Genomic DNA, 19,160 nt, shown 5'->3' with positions numbered 1-19,160 from the left:
GGCCACCCTGAAAAACAGGGTGCCTGTACAAATTGGGGGGGCTTGAATTACCTCACCCCCACATCCTTGGAGAACCTTTTCAACTGCCAAGCCAGCGGCGTGGGGTTCCTTTTGGGCCAACCTGATCTCCACAGTGCCTTTGGCAACGGGAGGGCTCTGAAAGCCAAGAGCGTTTTCACTCACCACCCGTCAACTCATCCCCCCTTGCAAAGAGTAAAAAAGGTTGATGGATAAAACAGGCAAGGGAAAAGCTGGTTTTGAAGACTTCCACGTGCGACTTTTCACTGGGAACAACTTCTGTCTGAATTGTCCTGTGTTTTATTGTCACCGTGTAGAAAATCTCTTAGCCTTTTTCCCCCATTATATCGCCTCTGTTTAGCAACTGTATTTTAGAGACTGTAAACCTAATCATGTCCACCCCGCCCCCATGCTAATACGGAAAGGCTGTAATTTTTTTTTTCCTGATGCATTTTGTAGCCATCACAGGTCTAACATTTCAGATGTGTATATTGGTAAATAGGTCACGTTTGGAAAAGTCTGAGCTACAATAAATTTCTGGTTCTAAAAAAGACAAGACTTGCTGTCATCTTTGGCGGGGGGCAGGACTTTCCTCGGTGCAATGAAATTCCCTTTCCCCCCTCCCAAAAGGGCCACCTGAAAATAGACCGAGCAGGTAACGTTTGAGAATGCTTTGTCCAGAAAGACAAAGCATGTATCTAGTTGGGTAATTTAGATTTTAAACTCAAAAGCTGCACCCACTAGTATTTTACTCTTGTTTTTTTCCCCTTCGTTAAAGGCTAACAACCACAAATAGGAGGAATACTGCAGTGTTTATGCCAAACTCACCGGTTTTCTTCAGATAAGAAGGTAACCTAGCAGTCAACTGGTGCCACCCAGTCCTATTTGGATATAAGCCCAGGATGGTGGAGGTAACTTTCGACCTTACGGGTCTGTCTTTTCTCCTGCAAGCGGTGAGGATTTTGGTGTATTTCTCGTTAAAGAAATGAACTCTCTTGGCCAAGGGGGGTGTTGTCAAGCCCCCCCAAATCAACTCCGCATTGGATAAGTTTATGAAATAGCGCTCAATTTTTCCCTGGCCAAAAAAAGCCCCCTGCCCCCAATAGAAGGGAAATTTTTTTTAAAAAAAGCCAGTGTGTATTTTTTTTAAATTTCTTTAAATAAAGCATTCCTCCCTTGTTCCAAGGTTCGTTCCAGTTAATGGCCCTTCATCCCACCGGCGTGAAGATTTGTTTGGGGAAAAAACAAATCCGAAAAGCTTTATTAGGGCTTTGTCTGTCTGATTTCTCGGTTTTTTCTTCCCTGTTGTGTTTTAAACCATCCGTTTTTATTTTTTAACTTTTCCTACGCTAATAAGAGAATCCTCCCCCCAGGAACAGTTTAGTGGGTTGGGAGCCAATCCAGTCACCACATTCACACATCACACCAAGTCATGGCTTAGTGGGTTGTGTAAACAAATGCAAAGATGACAGATTGTTCTCCATGCGTGTAGATCCAACCCCGGCATATGAAAAAGCTTATCTTACGCACTCGGAAGAACGTCCTTTCCTCATTTCCCTCCCGTTTGGCTTCTCAAAGCTAATAAAAAGGACTAGTGAGAAATTTCAGGCTTTGAAATTCTTTGAAAACAAGCCCGCACCCCCAGCAGAAACAAACTTTGTCAAAGGTCACTGGTAAAACAAACTTGAATTTACTGAAAAGCTGAGTTTAAAAAGTGAAAGGGTTGCCAGTAAGAGGCCTGTTTTAAAAAAAGAAAAGAGAATGTAATCTTCAGCTCTGGATGAGATAAGCACAGGTAATCCTTGCTTAACTACCACAGTTTGGGAATGGAATTTAGGTTGCTAGGTGATACAGTTGTTAGGCGAATCATCACGTGACCAGACCTGACTTTAGAACCTTTTTTGCAGTGGTCATTAAGCGAATCACAGAGTTCCCCATTGATTTTGCTTGCCAGAAGCTGGCTGGGAAGGTTGCAAATGGTGATCATGTGACCTTGGGACGCTGCAACCATCATAAGTGCGAGCTGGTTGTCAAGCACCCGGATCACAATCACATGACTGCAGAGGTGCTGTGACGATCATAACTTCAGGCACCAGTCATAAGTCACTTTTTTTAGAGCCGTCGTAACTTTGAATGGTCGCTAAATGAGGACTACCTGTAACTGGACGTCTGTAAGAATGTGTTTGCATCTGACAGACCAGAACATGCGTGGTCATCATCCTTCCATCTCCTACCAAAACCCCAGTCATACTTCTGACCAAGGGCTCCTTTTTCAAACGATAGTTCCTGGGCTTGAATGACATGAACTTGGGGTTCAGCATTTTGTGCAAACCCAGGACATAAAGATAAATCAGCAAGTACTGTGAGAAAGTCCATCTCTTCATAAAGAGGCCAGCTCTTTGGAGACACTTTAAACATTACAGCCTACCTCAGCTCAACCAGTGAGTGAGTCAAGTACCTTCGAACAGTATAAAATGCGAAACTCGCGCACACACATACGTCTTTCAAAGTCATCACGCTGCATGGTTGCCAAATCATGCCAGTGCTCCTCATCTCTGCCCAGGACATCGCCATTTGGCAGAGTAGATATCTCCAGGGACTTCCGAGCAGGACATCTGCAGAAGGACTTCCTCTCGCTGTCCACGTTCGGGCACGTTAAAATGGTCCAGCCTGTTTCATGCAAGGTATGGAGGGCCCAACTGCTCCATCCTGAGAGCGAACAGGGATGGAAGACTCGGGGAGAGGGTCCCCTACTGACGGTTATCCTTGGAGACATTATGAGCCAGCCAATTCACTTTGGTCTTCCAGCTCTCCCGGAGGGCCTCGTTGAACTTCAGCTGGAATTGCTTCCGGGCCTCCTCATCTGTCTTCCCCAAAGCCAGCGAGTCCTGAAAGGTGTAAAAGAGACCATAGGGAAAAGCTGTTCATCTAGTTTCTATACAGGCAATTAAAAGGGTGCGAGATGGGTGCATATTTCCATCCAGATCTATTTTGGGGGTTCATATCCACCTACGACTGCTTCCAAAACATGAGACAACCCTTCTACCTTTGGTGTGTTCAGAACATTGGAGGTATTCTGTGGCAGGCTTCATGGTCAGCCCAGCCCAGCCCAAGCCTGGAAGATGGTGGCAAACCCATCCGAATGTTCTCCCTCCAGTTTCCTCCTCACCTTGAGATACTGGATGTCTTTGGAGCAACTCAACTCTGGAAGGCCAGCCGCTTTCATCAAGGAGAACAGATGTAAGAAGAGGAGGCCGTGACCTCGAAGGATCATGTAGGCTGTTTCACAGTAGTCTCTGAATCTAAGAAGAAAACAGGTCAAATGCAACGGCACCGCCAGGGAGTAATGTTCTTCCCAGACTGAGAAACATTCAGGAGATAAGTTGCCAGCTATAAGCTGCTCTGTGACCTGGGATGAGACCTGCTAACTCACCAGTTCACTGAAAAAAGAAGTGGTTTAGATGCCAATTAATCCTAGAGGAGAAATAGTTCCATTGCTGGAATTCTTGTAAAGCCCCCTCGCTTTCATCTCAACAAATCTTGTTAAAAAGAACCCGAAGATCGTGCCTAGCCAGGAATCGCCTGACAGTAATAATCTGAGCCCCCGATATGACCAACCACCCCGTGATCATTTCTCCTCTGCCGATGTGTTGAACCCTGGTTGAAACCAAACAAAATAAACCGCCCATCCCGGGTTTACCGTTCAAACTTCTCGCTGTTGTTGGTTTTCCCCTGCTGGATCACGTGAACAAAGTCGTAGGTCAGAATGAAAGGCACCCGCTCACGATTGATCCCAAATTTGGTCTTGAAGTTTCCCAGGAAATGGCCAAAATCAATATGGAACAACTGCAGAGGGATGTTGAAGGGAGGGAAGGAGAGAGTGAAGATCCCCAATTGCAAGGCCGGCAATGCTTTTAAAAAGGGTAGCGTGAACCGCGATATAAAAGAAAGAAATCAGAATCAAAGCTGTGTATGATATTTACAAACAAGCAAAACGATTTACAGGGCTGGATGTCACAATGTGGAGCAACTGCACAAATTAAAGAAAATTGGATAGTATTAACCATCTCGTTGAATTTCTGCATTACAAGATAATATGTATATCCACTAATCTAACCTAGGTTCTTATGGAATAATAGGGGAATTAACCAGGTAGGTCAGCCATCATGATCCCAACTTACCTGGCCGTTCTCTCGGACCATGATGTTGTCGCTGTGACGGTCACCAATCCCCAACACATATGTAGCGACACAGTATCCAGCACACGAAAGCGTGAATTCCTCGATGGCTTGCTCCAGTGCGTCACTACGCAAGAGGGGAGAGTGAGCTGGTGAAGGAAAGTCAATGCAGCCCTTGCAAGGCAACGTAAAAACTCACCCAGTGGTGCCTTTTCAAAGCATAAAAACCAAGGTCAAATTCCTATCCCCAAAAGGGAAGCTGTTGTTCTCCTCGCTTAAACTATCTTAAGCTCTGCTGTCATCGATTCTTACAATTTTTAAGAAATAGACAATCCAGCTAGCTAAGCATCTTGTTTCTGCAAGCCTCAGAAGCATCAGGAGAAGACCTACTTAGAATGGTTGAAGCTCTTGGCAACCAACAATGGGCAGGATCCCTTTTCTGAGTAGCCTTCATCCACCCAGTTTCATCTTCATGGCCTTCTCAAGCCTGGGTTCATTTAGGCTTTTAGGACAACCTCCGCCTTTTATTTTGAGCCTCTTCATTCAATACCTGTGTCACCATTATGTATAGCCTTGGCCGTGCTAGTTGAGATTTCTGGGAGTTATAATCCAGGCCTATCTGGGGGGCAGGGGGTGGGCCAGGCTTTCTTAGAACATACCCAGGGTTTTTGGACTTCAGCCAATTCAAGAGGGCATCCTTGTTGAAAGCGGCAGTGGCCGCCATATTGCTCTTGTTGAGTTGAATGTTGGCAATGGTGTCTGACTTCATCACCACTTCGATCAGCCCCATCTTGTCTCCTGTGGAAAGGCAGCCATAAGGGGTCATCCTTCAGAGGAGAGAGAAACAGAGAGAAGAATCAGATCCTGCTCTGGTGGGGTGAAACTGAGATCTTGGGAGGGTACATCCTGGTCCAAGCTCAGATCAGACACAAGCCAACAAGCTTGGAGGAAGGATCCGATCAAGGATCAGGAAATAGGAGGTGGCCTTCATCAGAACTGAACTGGTGGGAGTCAGGTGATGGAGGACAAGACTGTAGAAGAAACAGGGTGGAGAGAAGTCCTCAAAATCCATCCAGTCTTGTATTACGACTGCAGAAAGCAAGGCGTTCATGCTTAGGGGGCCGATTTCACCTCAGTCCCAATGAACCCAACGCACCTCAAGTCCAGGCCTTCTTGCTTCCATAAGATGTCCATGAGTTGGATCATCTGGAGTGTCAACATATCCTGACGAAGATCTGCCAAAAAGGGAAAGGTCGGTTTGGCCCATCCTCTCTCTCCTTCCTACGATCCTCAACTTTCCCCAACTGGGTAGAAATTACCTAGCAGAGATGGGAATCTCGCCCCCCCGGATTTGTCAGCTGGCCCACGAGGGGGCACTTTGGCTTGCTGAGCGACGCAGGACTCTTTGGCAGTAAACCCCATTACTTAAAACACGCTTCAGCTCAATCAGCTCACCCACATTTAATATTTTACTTCTCTTTGGAGCCAGCGTCTTTCTGAAAAAAGTCAAGGGGCCACCTCCCCTTCAGCTTAGGAAAAGCACCAAATGATGGAGGCTTCCTCTTAACCTTGCATTGCAGTAGCCTGGAAAGTGGTCACTGAACTCATCCGAGGGGAAGGAAAGGGCCTCCGAGGCCATCTAGCCTGACCCCACTCTGCTCAGAAAATCTAGCCTCAAAAGCATTGCCAAGCAACGGCCATCTGGACTCGGGTGAATCTGCAGAAATCTGCTCTTTGGCCAAATACTTGGTTCCAGTGTCAAATAGCTCTTCCCGCTCAGGATATTGCTAATATTGGTCCAAAGCCCTCTTGTTTTCCTTTAAAGAAGAAGCACAGGAAAAGAAGAGATGCCCCTTTCTAAACGGGATTCGAACACGGTACAGTGGTACCTCTACTTACGAACTTAATCCGTTCCGTGACTCTGATCGCAAGTCGAGTTGGTCGCAAGTCGAAGTAAATTTTCCCTTAAGGGTCAATGTAATTACCGTTAATCCGTTCCGGCGTCCGCAGACCACGCGTCAGGGGCAGAAAAACGCTGACCATGCAGCAGGGCGGAAAAATGGCCACGGACCACGTGGAACGGGCAGAAAATGGCCACAGGCCACGTGGAACAGGCAGAAAATGGCCGCGGACTACGTGGCACGGGCGGAAAATGGCCGCAGACCACGTGGAATGGGCGGAAAATGGCCGCGGATCCGGTTCGTAAGTCGAGGCGAGTTCGTAAGTAGAGGTAAATTTTGGGGGCCGGAGCTGGTCGTATCTCGAAATTTTCGTAAGTAGGGGCGTTCGTAAGTAGAGGTACCACTGTATCTCGGTAGCTAGAAACCAGGGTTGCTCCTTCTTACCGTCTCCATTTTTGAATATCAAGCCTGTGCTGTTTCCTCCCGTCTCGCCGTTATTAAACATAATCCACAGCGGCTTCATCTTTGAATCCATGACAGTGCAAAGCTCTACGCTGAAAACAGGCACAAACAAAATGGGGGGAACACAACTCGAATCCCCTTTGCTAAAACCTAAGGTTGCAAATAAATGTCTGAATGAATGAATGAAACTCAAATCCCCTCCTGAAAGGGGAAAAAACTCACCACTCCTTGAACTGAAGAGCTGGCGTAAAACAACCCCTAATTTCTAGTAAAATCAGTAAAATCGGCATTTCTCAACCTCAGCAAATTTAAGACCTGCGGACTTCGACTCCCAGAATTCCCCAGCCAGCATGCTGACTAGGGAAGTCTGGGAATTGAAGTCCATGTGTCTCAAAGTTGCTGAGGTTGAGAAACACCGAGTTAAATCACAGAGTTACTGCTGTGAGATGGGCAGTTCTCTAAATCATGAATGAATGAATGAATGAATGAATGAATGAATGAATGAATGAATGACTGACTGACTGACTGACTGACTGACTGACTGACTGACTGACTGACTGACTGACTGACTGACTGACAGACAAGTCCAGGCTCTTTCTCCCTCTTTCTTCACTCACCCCAACCTGCCCATCACTCTCAGGGGCTGCCCAGAGTCACAATTCTCAGCCTGGAAAAGCCCCATTTAACCCCAACAAGACTGGGCTGACCTTCTGGCGCCACCCCAACCTACGTTAATTCTACCCTGTTGTTTTTCAGGCCCATCCCAACCTCCCCCCCTTTCTCCAGCCCCTTACCTGACTTTTGCCAGGAAAATTCGGGGATCCAGAGGGGACTGGAGATTGGAGAGGGCATCTTGGTAGGTCTCTTGGCGCATACAAGTGTGCATGAACTCCTTGGTTTGAGGTTTGGTGTTTTTCTGGGCACTGACCTTGATGAGGTCATTCAGGGCCTTCAACTTGTTGAGGGCTTCGCTCTTGAGTCCGGAGAGAGAAGGAAGGTTAGATACAGTTGGATCCTGCAAGGCACTTACTTAGACACCAGTTACAATCAATCCTCTTGAGGTTAGAAAGGTCACTTGAGCTGGAGCATTAACTCACATGGTTTGGTCTTGTCCTATTCTTTTCGCCTTTGCTGACATCAACAGAATTGGTGTGACAACTCTAGGTCATTCGCTGTGTGTCCGGCTCACGCAATACCGGGGGGCAGGGGGGTTACAAGGCATTTTGTGAAGGATACATCCAGCCTTCAACGGTTGTGAATTTTGGGATAGCCGCCACGTGACTCAGCATGTTTAACCAGCTCACTGAAAGACCTAACCACTCTGCTTGCCCGATATCCAAAACGCAGCTAATTAAAACCTCAGTGAGGATTTTGTTCATCAGTTCTCAGCTTATGATGCGATGTTTGGGACTCAAAAGAGGTTAATTCAGCAATTAGGTGGTGAATTAGGGCGACATAATGTAACTCGTCAGCCTTTCAACTCTGCAATTTGATTAGCCGACGTGGCTGGGAAGTTTGGGGCGGATTTGCACAAGTCAGGATAGGTTGGAGAAGAGCAAAAGCCTTGCGGGGGTGGGGGGTGGCTTTCGTCTGCCCCTGTTAGCCCTTCGAGGTAGTCCAGACAAGAAACAAGACAATCCTAGCTCTGTCTTCATTATAAGGTGACATGAACAGAATCTTGCAAGTCTGAAAGCATTTCTCCCCTTCTCATCTTTTACTCTCCAGAAAACTAGGGAGGGTCCCTTCTGAAACGCTTCCCACGCCCTCCTGTGGGCTGAGAAATCTTTCGCCTGACGGTTGTCCGGTCTGCGGCTCTCCCTCCCGTCTCCCAAGGCCATTCCCACGTGCCATGGCAGCATCCTTACCTGTTTCATCAGAGCTTTGATATGGTGGGCATTTCCTCGGCAGTAGGCCTCGAGGATCAGGCCGAACCTTAAAGCAAGCGAGGGGAGGTGCATTTCCGATCTGAGCGTGGGAAGAGAAAAATGTCAGCATTTTGAGCAGGGGGAGAGTTACAATAAGTGTCTACAACCACTTAACTTCCATGGCTCCCACGTTTGGCCATGGCACCAGGGTGGGGCGCGAGGAGGTTGTACCACCAGGCAAGATGGTTGCAAATCCGGGGAAAAAAGAACTAAAACTCAGTTAACCATGACATGTAAAGAAAGCTTCCATGTTCAAGGGCAGCCTACCTCCAAATCTCAGCTGCTGAGAAGTGAATAAAAGCGTGGGGGTGGGGGTCTTTATCATTTCCTCAACCTTTCCAATCATAGGGAACAGATAAACCGCCTTGCCTCTCCAAAACGCCTCTCTCACCTGAGATGCCAGAAGAGAAAGTGGCCAATTTTCCGGTTGGATAAGGCCCTGTCCAGAAGGAACTTGGTTAATTCGCAGTCTAAGTAGGACTGGTATTTCAGAACTTGGACCAGCTGCAAGAGATACTGGAACAATTCGGCATCTCTGCAGGAGAAGAGCAAAGGATTAATTCGCGGCACCCTTGGCCTTTATTCAAACCACACACCCAACCCTGAGTGAATTAACCTGTTTTCTGGGTTCGCCCTTTGCACTGGACTGACCAGAATAAATACATAAATAAATAAAACAAGCCAGGTTTAACCCAACCCATCTTGCCACATTGAGTTGAGGGAGCTGCCAGATCTTTGAACAACCTGGTTAAGTAGCTGACTTAAATACAGCCCTACCGATATCTCTTTTGAGGACGGTTTTGACTCCCACCCTGGTGGGGGGATGATGGGAGTTGTAGTCCAACCCACCTGGTGAGTGCCACACTTTGGGGGAGGGTCAGTAGCCCTGACCCCCTCCCCCCCCTTCACATGGTCAATTTCATCTCTCCCCTCTATTCTTTAGGAAGCTTTGCCTTCTTTTTCTCTACGCCAAAAAGACATCAAGGCAGAAACAAACCCTGGTTCAAAGTCTGCCAAGTGGGTGTCCTCCGTTAGGGGCACACTCCCGCCTCCCTAATCCATCGCATTTCCAGGTCACAAGGGGTTGAAATCTGCCCCAGTTTTGTGTGTGTGTGTGTGTGTGTTTTTAAAGTAAAATCTGAAATTGTTGAGCACAACAATTGTGTTTTTTTAAAAGCCCACCCTTTTCTTTCTCTTCCCCACCCCACCCCACCCCCTATTTTTCTTCTTTTGAAGAGGGGAGACGCATTGTACTCACGTCAGCTTTTTCAGGGAGTTGACGGTGAAGCGGCCCACGTTGGGGTCAGGGAAACTGAAATCTAAAAGCTCCAGGGCGTTGAGAACAGGCAGCTCGGGCCAGGATTGGAGCAAAAAAACCATCTGTGAGACAAGCAGAGGATTAGCTCTGGATTGGGCCAAACCGCCGTCTTTTGCTCCCCTTCTGTCAGAAGAGCACTGAAGGTAACACGGCCGTGGTATACAGCCCCTAGACAGGGAGGCTCGATTTAAGAGCCTGGGCTGCAGTCCAAAGTCGCGTAACGTGGCCTTCCGAAACCCATTAGCAACACAGTTTGGAATGATGGGACATGTAGCACAACCACCCTGGGAGGGTCACAAGCTGTCAACGGCAATTCCTGCAAGAGTTCAGTCCAGGCTTTAAAGTCACGGCTCTAGAAATACTCTCCCCTCTGAGCTGATTACGGTAAACCCCAAACATTTCTGTTTCCGAAACCATACCCAATTTCCAGACAAATGAAAGAAGTTAAGAAGAAAGGGAAAGCTGATTAAGCCTTACAGAACAACAGCCTTCAAATCTTCTCGGGCCAAGAAGAGAGCAACTTTTGAATAGCGGGTGTTAGCCTTCCAGGAAAGAACCGATCTTCCTAAACACGGCACGCTAACTTGTGAATTGGGGGCAGATTTGCAGATGAGTGTCTAGAACTTAAGATGCAACTACTAGTTTCGCAGCCCGCAATTCCCCAACTAACAATCGGTCCCCGCCGGATCTTAACCCAGATTCTCACTTGAGCGACGTCCTCGTGTTTATTCCACTTGGCGACTATGAGCAGCTTGGCCAAAGCTCCCGGATATTGATCCCGAATCTGGTATCTCATTTTCCACACCAGGTCTTTCTCGTGTTCGTAAAGTTCGGTGGAAGACCTGCGCTCCAGGATCTCCTTCAGCTGCTGCTTCTAGATATATCACAAGGTGGCGGCCAAGATCAAGAGAAAACACCATCAATTTCCCCGCTAAAAAAAGGAGGAAGTTAAGTGTATTTATAGGAACGCTTCTCGAAAAGAGGCTCTGAAAGGTGGCCTCTGTGGTTTCTTGCAGGCTTGTGAGAAAAAATTAAGGGAGGGGGGATTCTACAGGGGTAGAAAAAGCACCCCAAAGGGGAACCCACATCACCCCCTGCACAACAGAGCAGTGAAGCTGAAGGTTGTTGAGCTCAGGGGAGAAAAAGGAAATGCAGAAAGTCTCAGTAAAGGCATGCAAAATTAAGCACGGTGTGGTGAGTGAGAACACCTCAAAGAAAGATCTCCGTGTGGTTGGGAGCGAAGCTGCAGAACTCACTGCCACAAGGGAACTTTGGGGACTCTCGAAAGGGGTGTGAACCAGGACACCCCCCTACTTTACTCTTTACCCACCCAAGCCCCCCCCCCCCCATTTCAAGCAGAATTTCTGCACAGCACCACAGACACGGACCAAAACGCCCGCAAGGAACCCCCGAGAATTAAACGGTCCGTTTTGCGCTGACCTCTTCTGGGTCCTCTCCCGTACCGTAGGCGCAATGGCCGTTCTGCCCTTTCTCCAAGATCTGAAACAGAAAAAGGAGAGGATGCAAAGATGGTATTTGGACGCTCTTTGTCCTTCGGGAAAGCGAGAGAGAATGCTGAATTAATCGGCTTTTCTTCGTTCTCCCATCATCTGGGACACCCCTGGCTGCTGTTTCCTGCTGGATCCCAATTTTGCAGCTGATGGTAAATTGCTTTGAAGAACCATCCGTAGTTCTTCCAACACCCTGCTAGTCCCGTCCCTGGGGCTCGGCAAGGAGACAATCAGTTGCTCCCACCCTCCCAAGACTGCATTTTACCAAAAGACCAGCTTCCCTTAACTTGACATTTTCCAGAAACCTTCAAAGGCATCATTCACGTGCTTTGGAAGGGTCCCGTTTGAAGAAAAGGAATTGACAGGTTCCCAGCGTCACGCTTTCACACGAACAAACTGAATTTCAGGCGGAAAACGTGACATCTTGGCGGATCATATGGTGTGGACCCCCTTTGGGAGCGTGCAAAACCACCCTGCGTTCTGTTACTCCGGGCACCGGGCGACCCAGTTCGGGTTCAGATTCCCCATCCCTCGCCCGCCTTTTGGCACAACTTTCAGCATGCTAACACCAAAGAGAACGAGGCGGATTGTCCGAGCGCCCCTTCGCTCCAATCACCCACCACACGGAAAAGCAGCAGGGAAACCGGCAGGTGGTCCTCTCACCTGTTCCAGGGAAGGGTAGTAGATCGGATACAACGAAATGCCGGGGAAGCGGATGACAAGCGTGGCCGCGCTCTCCGTGTTGGGATTGGTCTGGATCGTGCCCGTTGGGTTTAACAATTCTCCCTTCTCGTCTGGAACGAGATGTGTAAAATCAGCACGCCGCTTCACGCCCAGGGCCTCGCTGGCTGGATTTACAGGCGGCCGTAATCCCGTTTGCTTGAAGAGGCCACAATCGGAAGATTACCGCCCCGTGCCCTGCGCGAACCAGGCCTCTGTATCCCACGTCTGGAAATACGCTGTCGCTTTCCAGTGAGAAACTGGCTCACCGTTTAACTGCTCAATTAAAGACTGCTTGGGAGGACAGAACAATCCTGCTTGTTCCGAAGTTGTAATTTATCTAAAGAACAGAATACCGGACCCAAGGCAATATTATTTGGTTTGTTCCTTGTGCCGTCGGGATGATGAGCCCGTTGTTAGCAGTTCCCCTATCTGCAACCGGCTGAAAGAGCTGCTGCAGCTAAATCAAGCCTCCATATCCAAGAGCAGTATTCTTCTAAATTCCACAATTAAATGACATGATTAAATGACCCCCAGTCCAAAGCAGACTGTTGTACCGGTTGACAATTAAGACCTCAAATTCCATCTTTAAAACATGCCTGTTCTTATTTTCTTAGGTATTTTGGCTCGGCGGAAACCAGATGGGTTTAAAAAGGAAAGGAAAGGAAAGGAAAGGAAAGGAAAGGAAAGGAAAGGAAAGGAAAGGAAAGGAAAGGAAAGGAACAGCACATCCAGCTGGATGCCCTTCCTCTCCCCCCACCGGAAAAAGAGAAGCAGGAATGATTTATCCCACCTGGAAAGGCCGCCCACATGGGTAAGACGCACTCCCCCGTTTTCAACTGGTTTTGGTAGTCGAACAGCATCACGTTCACCCAAGCAAGCGGGCAGTCCTACAGAAGGGAGGAAGGAGGAAGGAGGAAGGTCGGTCTCTGCAGAGTCCTCGTGGCGGGGATGGGACTGCCAAGATCAGGGCCCACGGAAGCCCTCCCATCCCAACCTGAATTCTGCTGAAATGCCGCCAAAAACGTTAATTTTTCAAAACCAGTGCTGCTTTGGCCTCCCTGTTCGCCCCACTGCCCTCCTCTTGCTTATGGTATTCAGCCCGGTCAGTCACTCAGCCACCGGATTACGCTTGGGAGGCAACCGTTAATCCGGTTCAACAGGGTCAAAACACTTGTAGTGTAAACAGGAGGCCGGTTCAGCTACAAACCGCTGTCCCTTTTGGGCTTCTGCGCCGTTCCTTTCCAAGGCAGGCTGGCCAAGAGGCTAATAAAAACGCCACCGCCTCCTTTTCCCTTCCCCTTATTCCCCCCTGCTTGAACTAGCCAAAGTGAGTCAGGGAAAAAGAAAAATGGGAGATTAAACGGAGGGCAATGAGTAACTCCGTGGATGACATCCAAAAAGCAAATGACACAGCAAATTTGGGGGAAGCCAAGAAAGCAGAGGCTGCGTGACTCAGCAAAGGGCATAAAAAGCAGAGGAGGGCTATCAGCCTGGTTCTAGGAAGTCCAACGCCTTTCGCGCCCCCCTCCCCTTGGCAGCTGCCTGTTGGCACCTCCTTGCGTTTCTACGCCGGGAAAAACACCCCGACCGGATTACCGAAACCAGATCCTCTTTTTAAAATCCTGGAAGGAACCGGGACTTCTCATTTTTGCCCAGATGTCAGAGTGGCGGCCTCTGGAAGACCAACCAGCCATCGCGCACACGTGCGCTGACCCTCTTTCACCCTATTCAGAGTTTGTTGGGTGACCTTTTAAGCCCCCCAACTCGATTAAGGGACCCACTGGTTTTGATCCCCCCAAGCTCTCAAGTTTTGGGCAGATGGGTGTGAGAGACAGAACTGTAATTTTGCCTGCGTGCCTCTGCTTCGTTTTGTTTTTAAATCCCAAATCTGCCAGTGCGTAGTTCCCCGCTGGAATTGGTCTCTCTCTTGCTGAACGTCTAACTTGCAGCATTCGAAAACCACCTCCCTCTCAGGCAATGTTTGAGCCATCGACCAGCAAGTTGTGGTGGCTTTAAACGTGGGAAAATCTTCCCAAAGCTGCATTTCCCACCGCTGCCTCCCTCCGGCTGTTTCGTAGCCTTTCCGTCCTGCCGCCCCAGGATGGTACCGTCTCGCTGGGCGCCACGGCGAGGGACTTACGGCTTTTTTCGATTTCTTCTTGGTGGATCTCGCTTTTTTGGCTTTTTCCACGACCGAGTAGAGGGCCAGGCAGAGCCGGGCCATGCGGGGTAGGTCGCAGACGTTAATGTCAAATTTCAGCGTCTGCTCCCACACGGGCTCGGAGCAAACGTTGGCTTCTGCGCTGGTCATCATTTTGCAGAGCATCTCATGGCCGTGATACAGCCCGGCTTGCACAACCAACTGAAAAGGAGGACAGATGGACGAGACCACGTTATCCACCTTTGGATTTGCACCCCCCAATGAGCGGCGCCGCATCCATGGATGGAAACTGTGAAGCCTCCCATCAGGGAGAGGCGGATTTGGACCAAAGCAGGATGCCTGTCTGCCACTCGTTAGAATCTCGTCTCAAGCTTGTAGTCCTCATGGTTGCGGAGAGGCCAAAGATGGGGAAACGCTCCGATAAACACTCGTGCCAGCTTTTGCTCTCGCTACCTGAATGGCCCTCTTCTTGAGATCAGAAACGGCGCTACGGGGCGGGGAATATATCCCAGTCATAATTTGCCCCCCTGCTCTTAGGATAATAACACTGGCCAGTTTGCAAGGACGGCTCAAAGAATCAACCGGAGGCACCACACTCAGATTTGATCAGTGTGGTTTGAAATTTGCACTAAATTCAGGAAGGAAATAACATCTAAGTGCAACTTGCAAAAAAACAAAAGCAAAACCAAAAAACAACCCCCAAAAACACTTTAGTTCCTTCTCCCCCCTAATTCCCCCCCGCCATCCATTTTTTAAACTATTTTCCAGCAGCCACAGTCAAGACTAGTGTACCTGCTGCCTGCTCCTCCTAGCACCATTTTTTTTTTTTACAGGCAAGAAGCTGCATTTTAGCGTAAGGGAAATACAAGGAAGTCTTAAAAAAAAGAAAGAAATTCAACTGCCCATAAACAGCCTGAAGTTTCTAAGAACTCCACTTCTGGCTAATCAACACTGTGCCCTCATTTCCTGTAGTGAGAAGTTTTCTACCGCCAACTTAGAGCTGAATGAAAAAGTTTTGGAGGGGGGGGAAAAAACCCTGTTGCATGTTTTCGAGCTTCAGATCTCAGGTTTGATTAAATGCAAGTCGTAAACAACTCCTGAGTAGGAGGGGGGGAAAGCCGCAGAATGTCTAGCCGAAAGAAGAACGGGAGGAAAAAATATATTTTTTTTAAGTTACTTACTTTCATTCCTTCATCAGCATTCACCTTATTGCAATGCAGGAGCTCGATGTAATACGGTTGCTCAAGGGACCACAGAGATACGCAGGTCAGCTAACAACGGGAGCAAAAGAGAGAAGGCGTGAAGCGAAATTCACGGCTAGGTACACACGCTAATGTTGCCTTTGCTAAACCTGGCCCGAGATGGATCCCAAACCCCAGATTTTATTTAACTCTCATCGACAAAGATGAATTTACGAAAGTATTGAAGCCAACATTAAATTAAAAACTTTTTTCTGGTCTCCCAAACACCCCTGCAAGGTAGGACACATTCCACAAAGGTCAGCAATTGAACAGAGCCCTCGCTGGGGATGATGGGGGCAGAGGAATCTGTACCAGCACATCAGTGTCTCCCTGCAAATATCACTTCATTTCCAAACAGAAATTAAAACAACAACAGATTTGCAGTGTCGCCCGTTTGCTTTCAACGGTGATGAAAAAGGCTTACCTTTTGCTTAGGGCCCGGAGACAGTTTGGGGGCGACTTTGGGGGGAAGCCCAAGCCCATTGCTCTGTTCTTCCCGCAGAGTCAGGAGAGATGATCTGTGGACCATAATGAGGTGGGGGACGAGACGCTGGTGGAGGCACCCGCGGATGTACTGTGGGAACGGAGCAGACCCCGTTAGCGCGTCGAGCAAAGAAAGGCTCAAACACAAAACCAGGTGAAATCCGCGGAGCTGAGAACGGCAATTAAGTTAAAATAAAATTAAAGAGAGGGTTCCTCAGGGGATGGGCTCGAATCACAACGCTGGTCACCGAAGCAGAATCCTAAGAACTCGAACCAGTTTAAAAACCAAACTCAAGGTTCTAGCACCTGTGAAGGAAAGGGGGAAATAGGCACGCAGTTTGCCTTAAATAGTACAAAGGGCTGAGGCCCGACTTCCAAAATATGGACGTGTTTATGCAACTTTTGTGGTTTTCTTCCTAGTCCCTGGGTGGATTCCCTGAATTTCTTTGTGATTCATAAGGGCTAGAATGCCAGCTTAGGGTTCAACCGGGTTGACTGTAAACTGAATCGAAAGCTGCACAGCTTATAAATATGCCAATTATTTAAAGCCGCATTTCTTAAACTCGGCAACTTTAAGATGTGTGGACTTCAACACCCAGAATTCCCCAGCCAGCCTGTGTGGACTTCAACTCCCCTGGGGGATTCTGGGAGTTGAAGTCCACACCATTTAACATTGCTGAGGTTGAGAATTACATCATCCTGGCTACTATGACTGTGTTGGTTAGCGAGGGGGGAAAAGACATACCTGGAACTGATAAAGCGGATACTCCCCGTAGATATATTCGCATTTCCCGTTAACCTGCAAGGTGTACTCTTCTACGCTGTTCACTTTCTGGTGGCGAAAGATGGTGGCTTGCTTCTTGATGGCGTAGCTCATGAGGGTGACGGGGAATTCCTTCAGGGAAATCTGAAAAGTGAAACTCTCCTGCCGGCCCGGAAGAAAAGAGACAAAACGTTATTTTTGGGATCCGTCTCCGCTGCTTCCTCATCAGGGCTTTTGCACCAGCTCGCCTCATGTGTCACCAGCTCCTTGCCAGCTAGCCAGGATTTAGAAAGAGACCACCACCTGGTAGCATTTCAGGTTTACACATTAACAGCAGCATTGCCAGTTTTCCCCTTGCCAGGGGTTCAAATGGCATGGTGCCTGTGCTCTAGGATGCACGCGCGTGCACACACACACACACACACAAGCCTTTGCACGTTTACGTGCAACTAGCGGGCAGCAGGCCCCTACCCTCCTGGTTTTCCAGAAAGGATTTAAGACCTGGCTCTGCCAGCTGCCGTGGGGCGATAAGAGTTTTAATCAATCCTGGGGGTGGCTGGCACCCTGACGTCACTCCTGAGCTATTCGCCAATTCCATCATTCTTGGATTTTACTTATTATTTTTAAGACTGTTTTCATATTGTATTTTACTTGATTTTAGCTCCTTCGTAAACTGCCCCGAGTCGCCTTTCAACAAGATGGGCGGTGACAAATCTGATATATCAATATCTAAACATCTCAACGATCTTTATTTGCAGAGATTCAGAAGGCTCGTGGATTTACCCCTCCGGATTGGAATTTGACGTTGACAAAAACGTTCTTGCTGGGCACGGGCAGGGTCTTCCTCCTCCCGAGCCCGCTGGCGGTGGGCTCCAGTTGCACGGGGAAGCTGTACTCCATCCAGGCCTTCCAGCTTAGCTGTTGGCGCTGAGCGGCTCTCTGCTCGCAAAAGTCTTGCATTTTGGCACGGAAGTCGTCCACCTCGGAGTCCGCCAAGGAGCCAAACTCGTGCAGACCTAGACGGTGAACAGGAGGTTTCCAAAAACAGCAGAAGATGCTCTGTCTATCACACCAAGTCAGCTAGCGCCCTCGCTCTCGCTAAACAAGCTCTCTCTTTTTTACTCCTTCGCCTGCCTAAGTTTCTAGTCCTCATGTAAGCGTCGAGGAGAAGCGGCGCAAGGATGTGAGTGAAAATCTTAGGACCAATCCTTATAAAAGCCCGCACAGAAATCTCACTTCTGCCGCCTTCGTCTACATCTGTTGGCAGAAAACATTTTGTTAGGGGACCCTAGACATTAGCTTTCAGCCACTTTCATGATGATTCACTACGGGCTATATTAATGTTATTCGTATATATTGTTTGTCTTCTCTTACTCACTTGGATTATACATCAACACACTAAAACAAGGACTAAAAACGCAGAATCAAAAAAGAGCAGATGGGCTATTTCTATGAGTCATATATAAACTTTCAATCTAGTAAGTGCCTGCGAAGAATTAAAAATGGGCAACAGAGCAGGCAGCAGGCATCCTCTGCCGAGGGGATGTTTCAGGGCTTCCTGAAGAACGGGAGGCAATGCTTTTATTCTCCCCAACAGCCCTGCAGTGTGGGCCATGCCCCCCCAAAACTTTGCATCTGGCCCGCGCTGCCCCCCCGACCTTTGCCAATGAGGAGGCTAATCTGGGAGTTCAGCAGCTTCTTCGCCCGGTCCCCCTCGCGGGCCACGAGCCGCAAGACTGGCAGGAAGGGCTGTACGTCGCAAAGGCGTCTCTGCTCGTCCTCCAGTTCTTGCTGCTCCGCCGCTTGGTTGATGCAGGTGAAGACGTAGGAATCCGGGGGGCTGAGCATCTGGAAGAAGGGCTCATATTGGGCCTGGTGCCAGACCACCTGCAAGAAAAGGCGAGGAGGATTTTCTCCATCACTGCGCAGGCCTCGGGGGGGAAAGTCCTGGTCCTTTTAACCCGAGATACAAAGGATCAAACCTAGGACTCCTCTTGTTTCACTTCATAGCCCGCTTCCCACTCTGGTGGGCATACACGGTGGTGACTAATACCAGGAGCGTGCAATTCAAAGGCAAAGTCTGCTCGTGCGAAAAGGCAAGGAAACGAACATTTTTCGTTCCCAGCCGGGACCGCAGATGGAGCAAAAAAGAGGAGAGAAAGATGATCTTCTCAAATTGGCCACCCCTTTGCATACTGGAATATTCAGTCCTGGCTGAGAAGCTACAGAGTCGGGCTGTTGATTTTCCTGAGCAGCGAGAGGCCGGTTGGGCAAATCTCCTGCCGCGAAGAACGTACCTTTTTGATGGCAGCCAGGCTGGCATGGCAAGAAACAGAGAGGGGCAAGTAAATCCCGGTTGGCAAGAGGAAGTCCACATGGATGGTGTAGTTGCTCTCTTTCGACCAAAACTCTGCCGGGCAATAAATTCCCGGGGGCATCCTGATCGTTTCTCAGCGACAACCTGCCACGAGAAGAA

At 48.7% G+C, this 19,160-nt stretch overlaps 1 protein-coding gene across 1 annotated transcript; it reads right to left on the bottom strand.

Annotated features, from left to right (window-relative positions):
* Positions 1-1,179: 1,179 nt before the first annotated feature.
* On the bottom strand, positions 1,180-19,122 carry PIK3CD (phosphatidylinositol-4,5-bisphosphate 3-kinase catalytic subunit delta). Its single transcript, XM_088136795.1, has 22 exons — positions 18,982-19,122; positions 18,343-18,571; positions 17,468-17,700; positions 16,667-16,846; positions 15,863-16,012; positions 15,379-15,468; positions 14,177-14,398; positions 12,827-12,923; positions 11,977-12,107; positions 11,243-11,302; positions 10,509-10,676; positions 9,743-9,864; positions 8,876-9,019; positions 8,425-8,524; positions 7,354-7,532; positions 6,542-6,651; positions 5,353-5,431; positions 4,856-5,023; positions 4,200-4,323; positions 3,719-3,864; positions 3,188-3,320; positions 1,180-2,906 (listed from the first exon to the last, which is right to left on the bottom strand). The coding sequence occupies exons 1-22, from the start codon at positions 19,120-19,122 to the stop codon at positions 2,769-2,771; spliced, it is 3,144 nt and encodes a 1,047-aa protein (XP_087992921.1). The 3' UTR covers positions 1,180-2,768.
* Between the last annotated feature and the right edge of the window lie 38 nt (positions 19,123-19,160).

Source organism: Python bivittatus, unplaced genomic scaffold, assembly GCF_059951505.1.
Source record: "Python bivittatus isolate LINGU-HERP-01145 unplaced genomic scaffold, Pbiv_v1 ctg000090_np1212, whole genome shotgun sequence".
In the NCBI taxonomy this organism is placed as follows: Eukaryota; Metazoa; Chordata; class Lepidosauria; order Squamata; family Pythonidae; genus Python; species Python bivittatus.
This window is presented reverse-complemented; position numbering and strand designations above follow the sequence as displayed.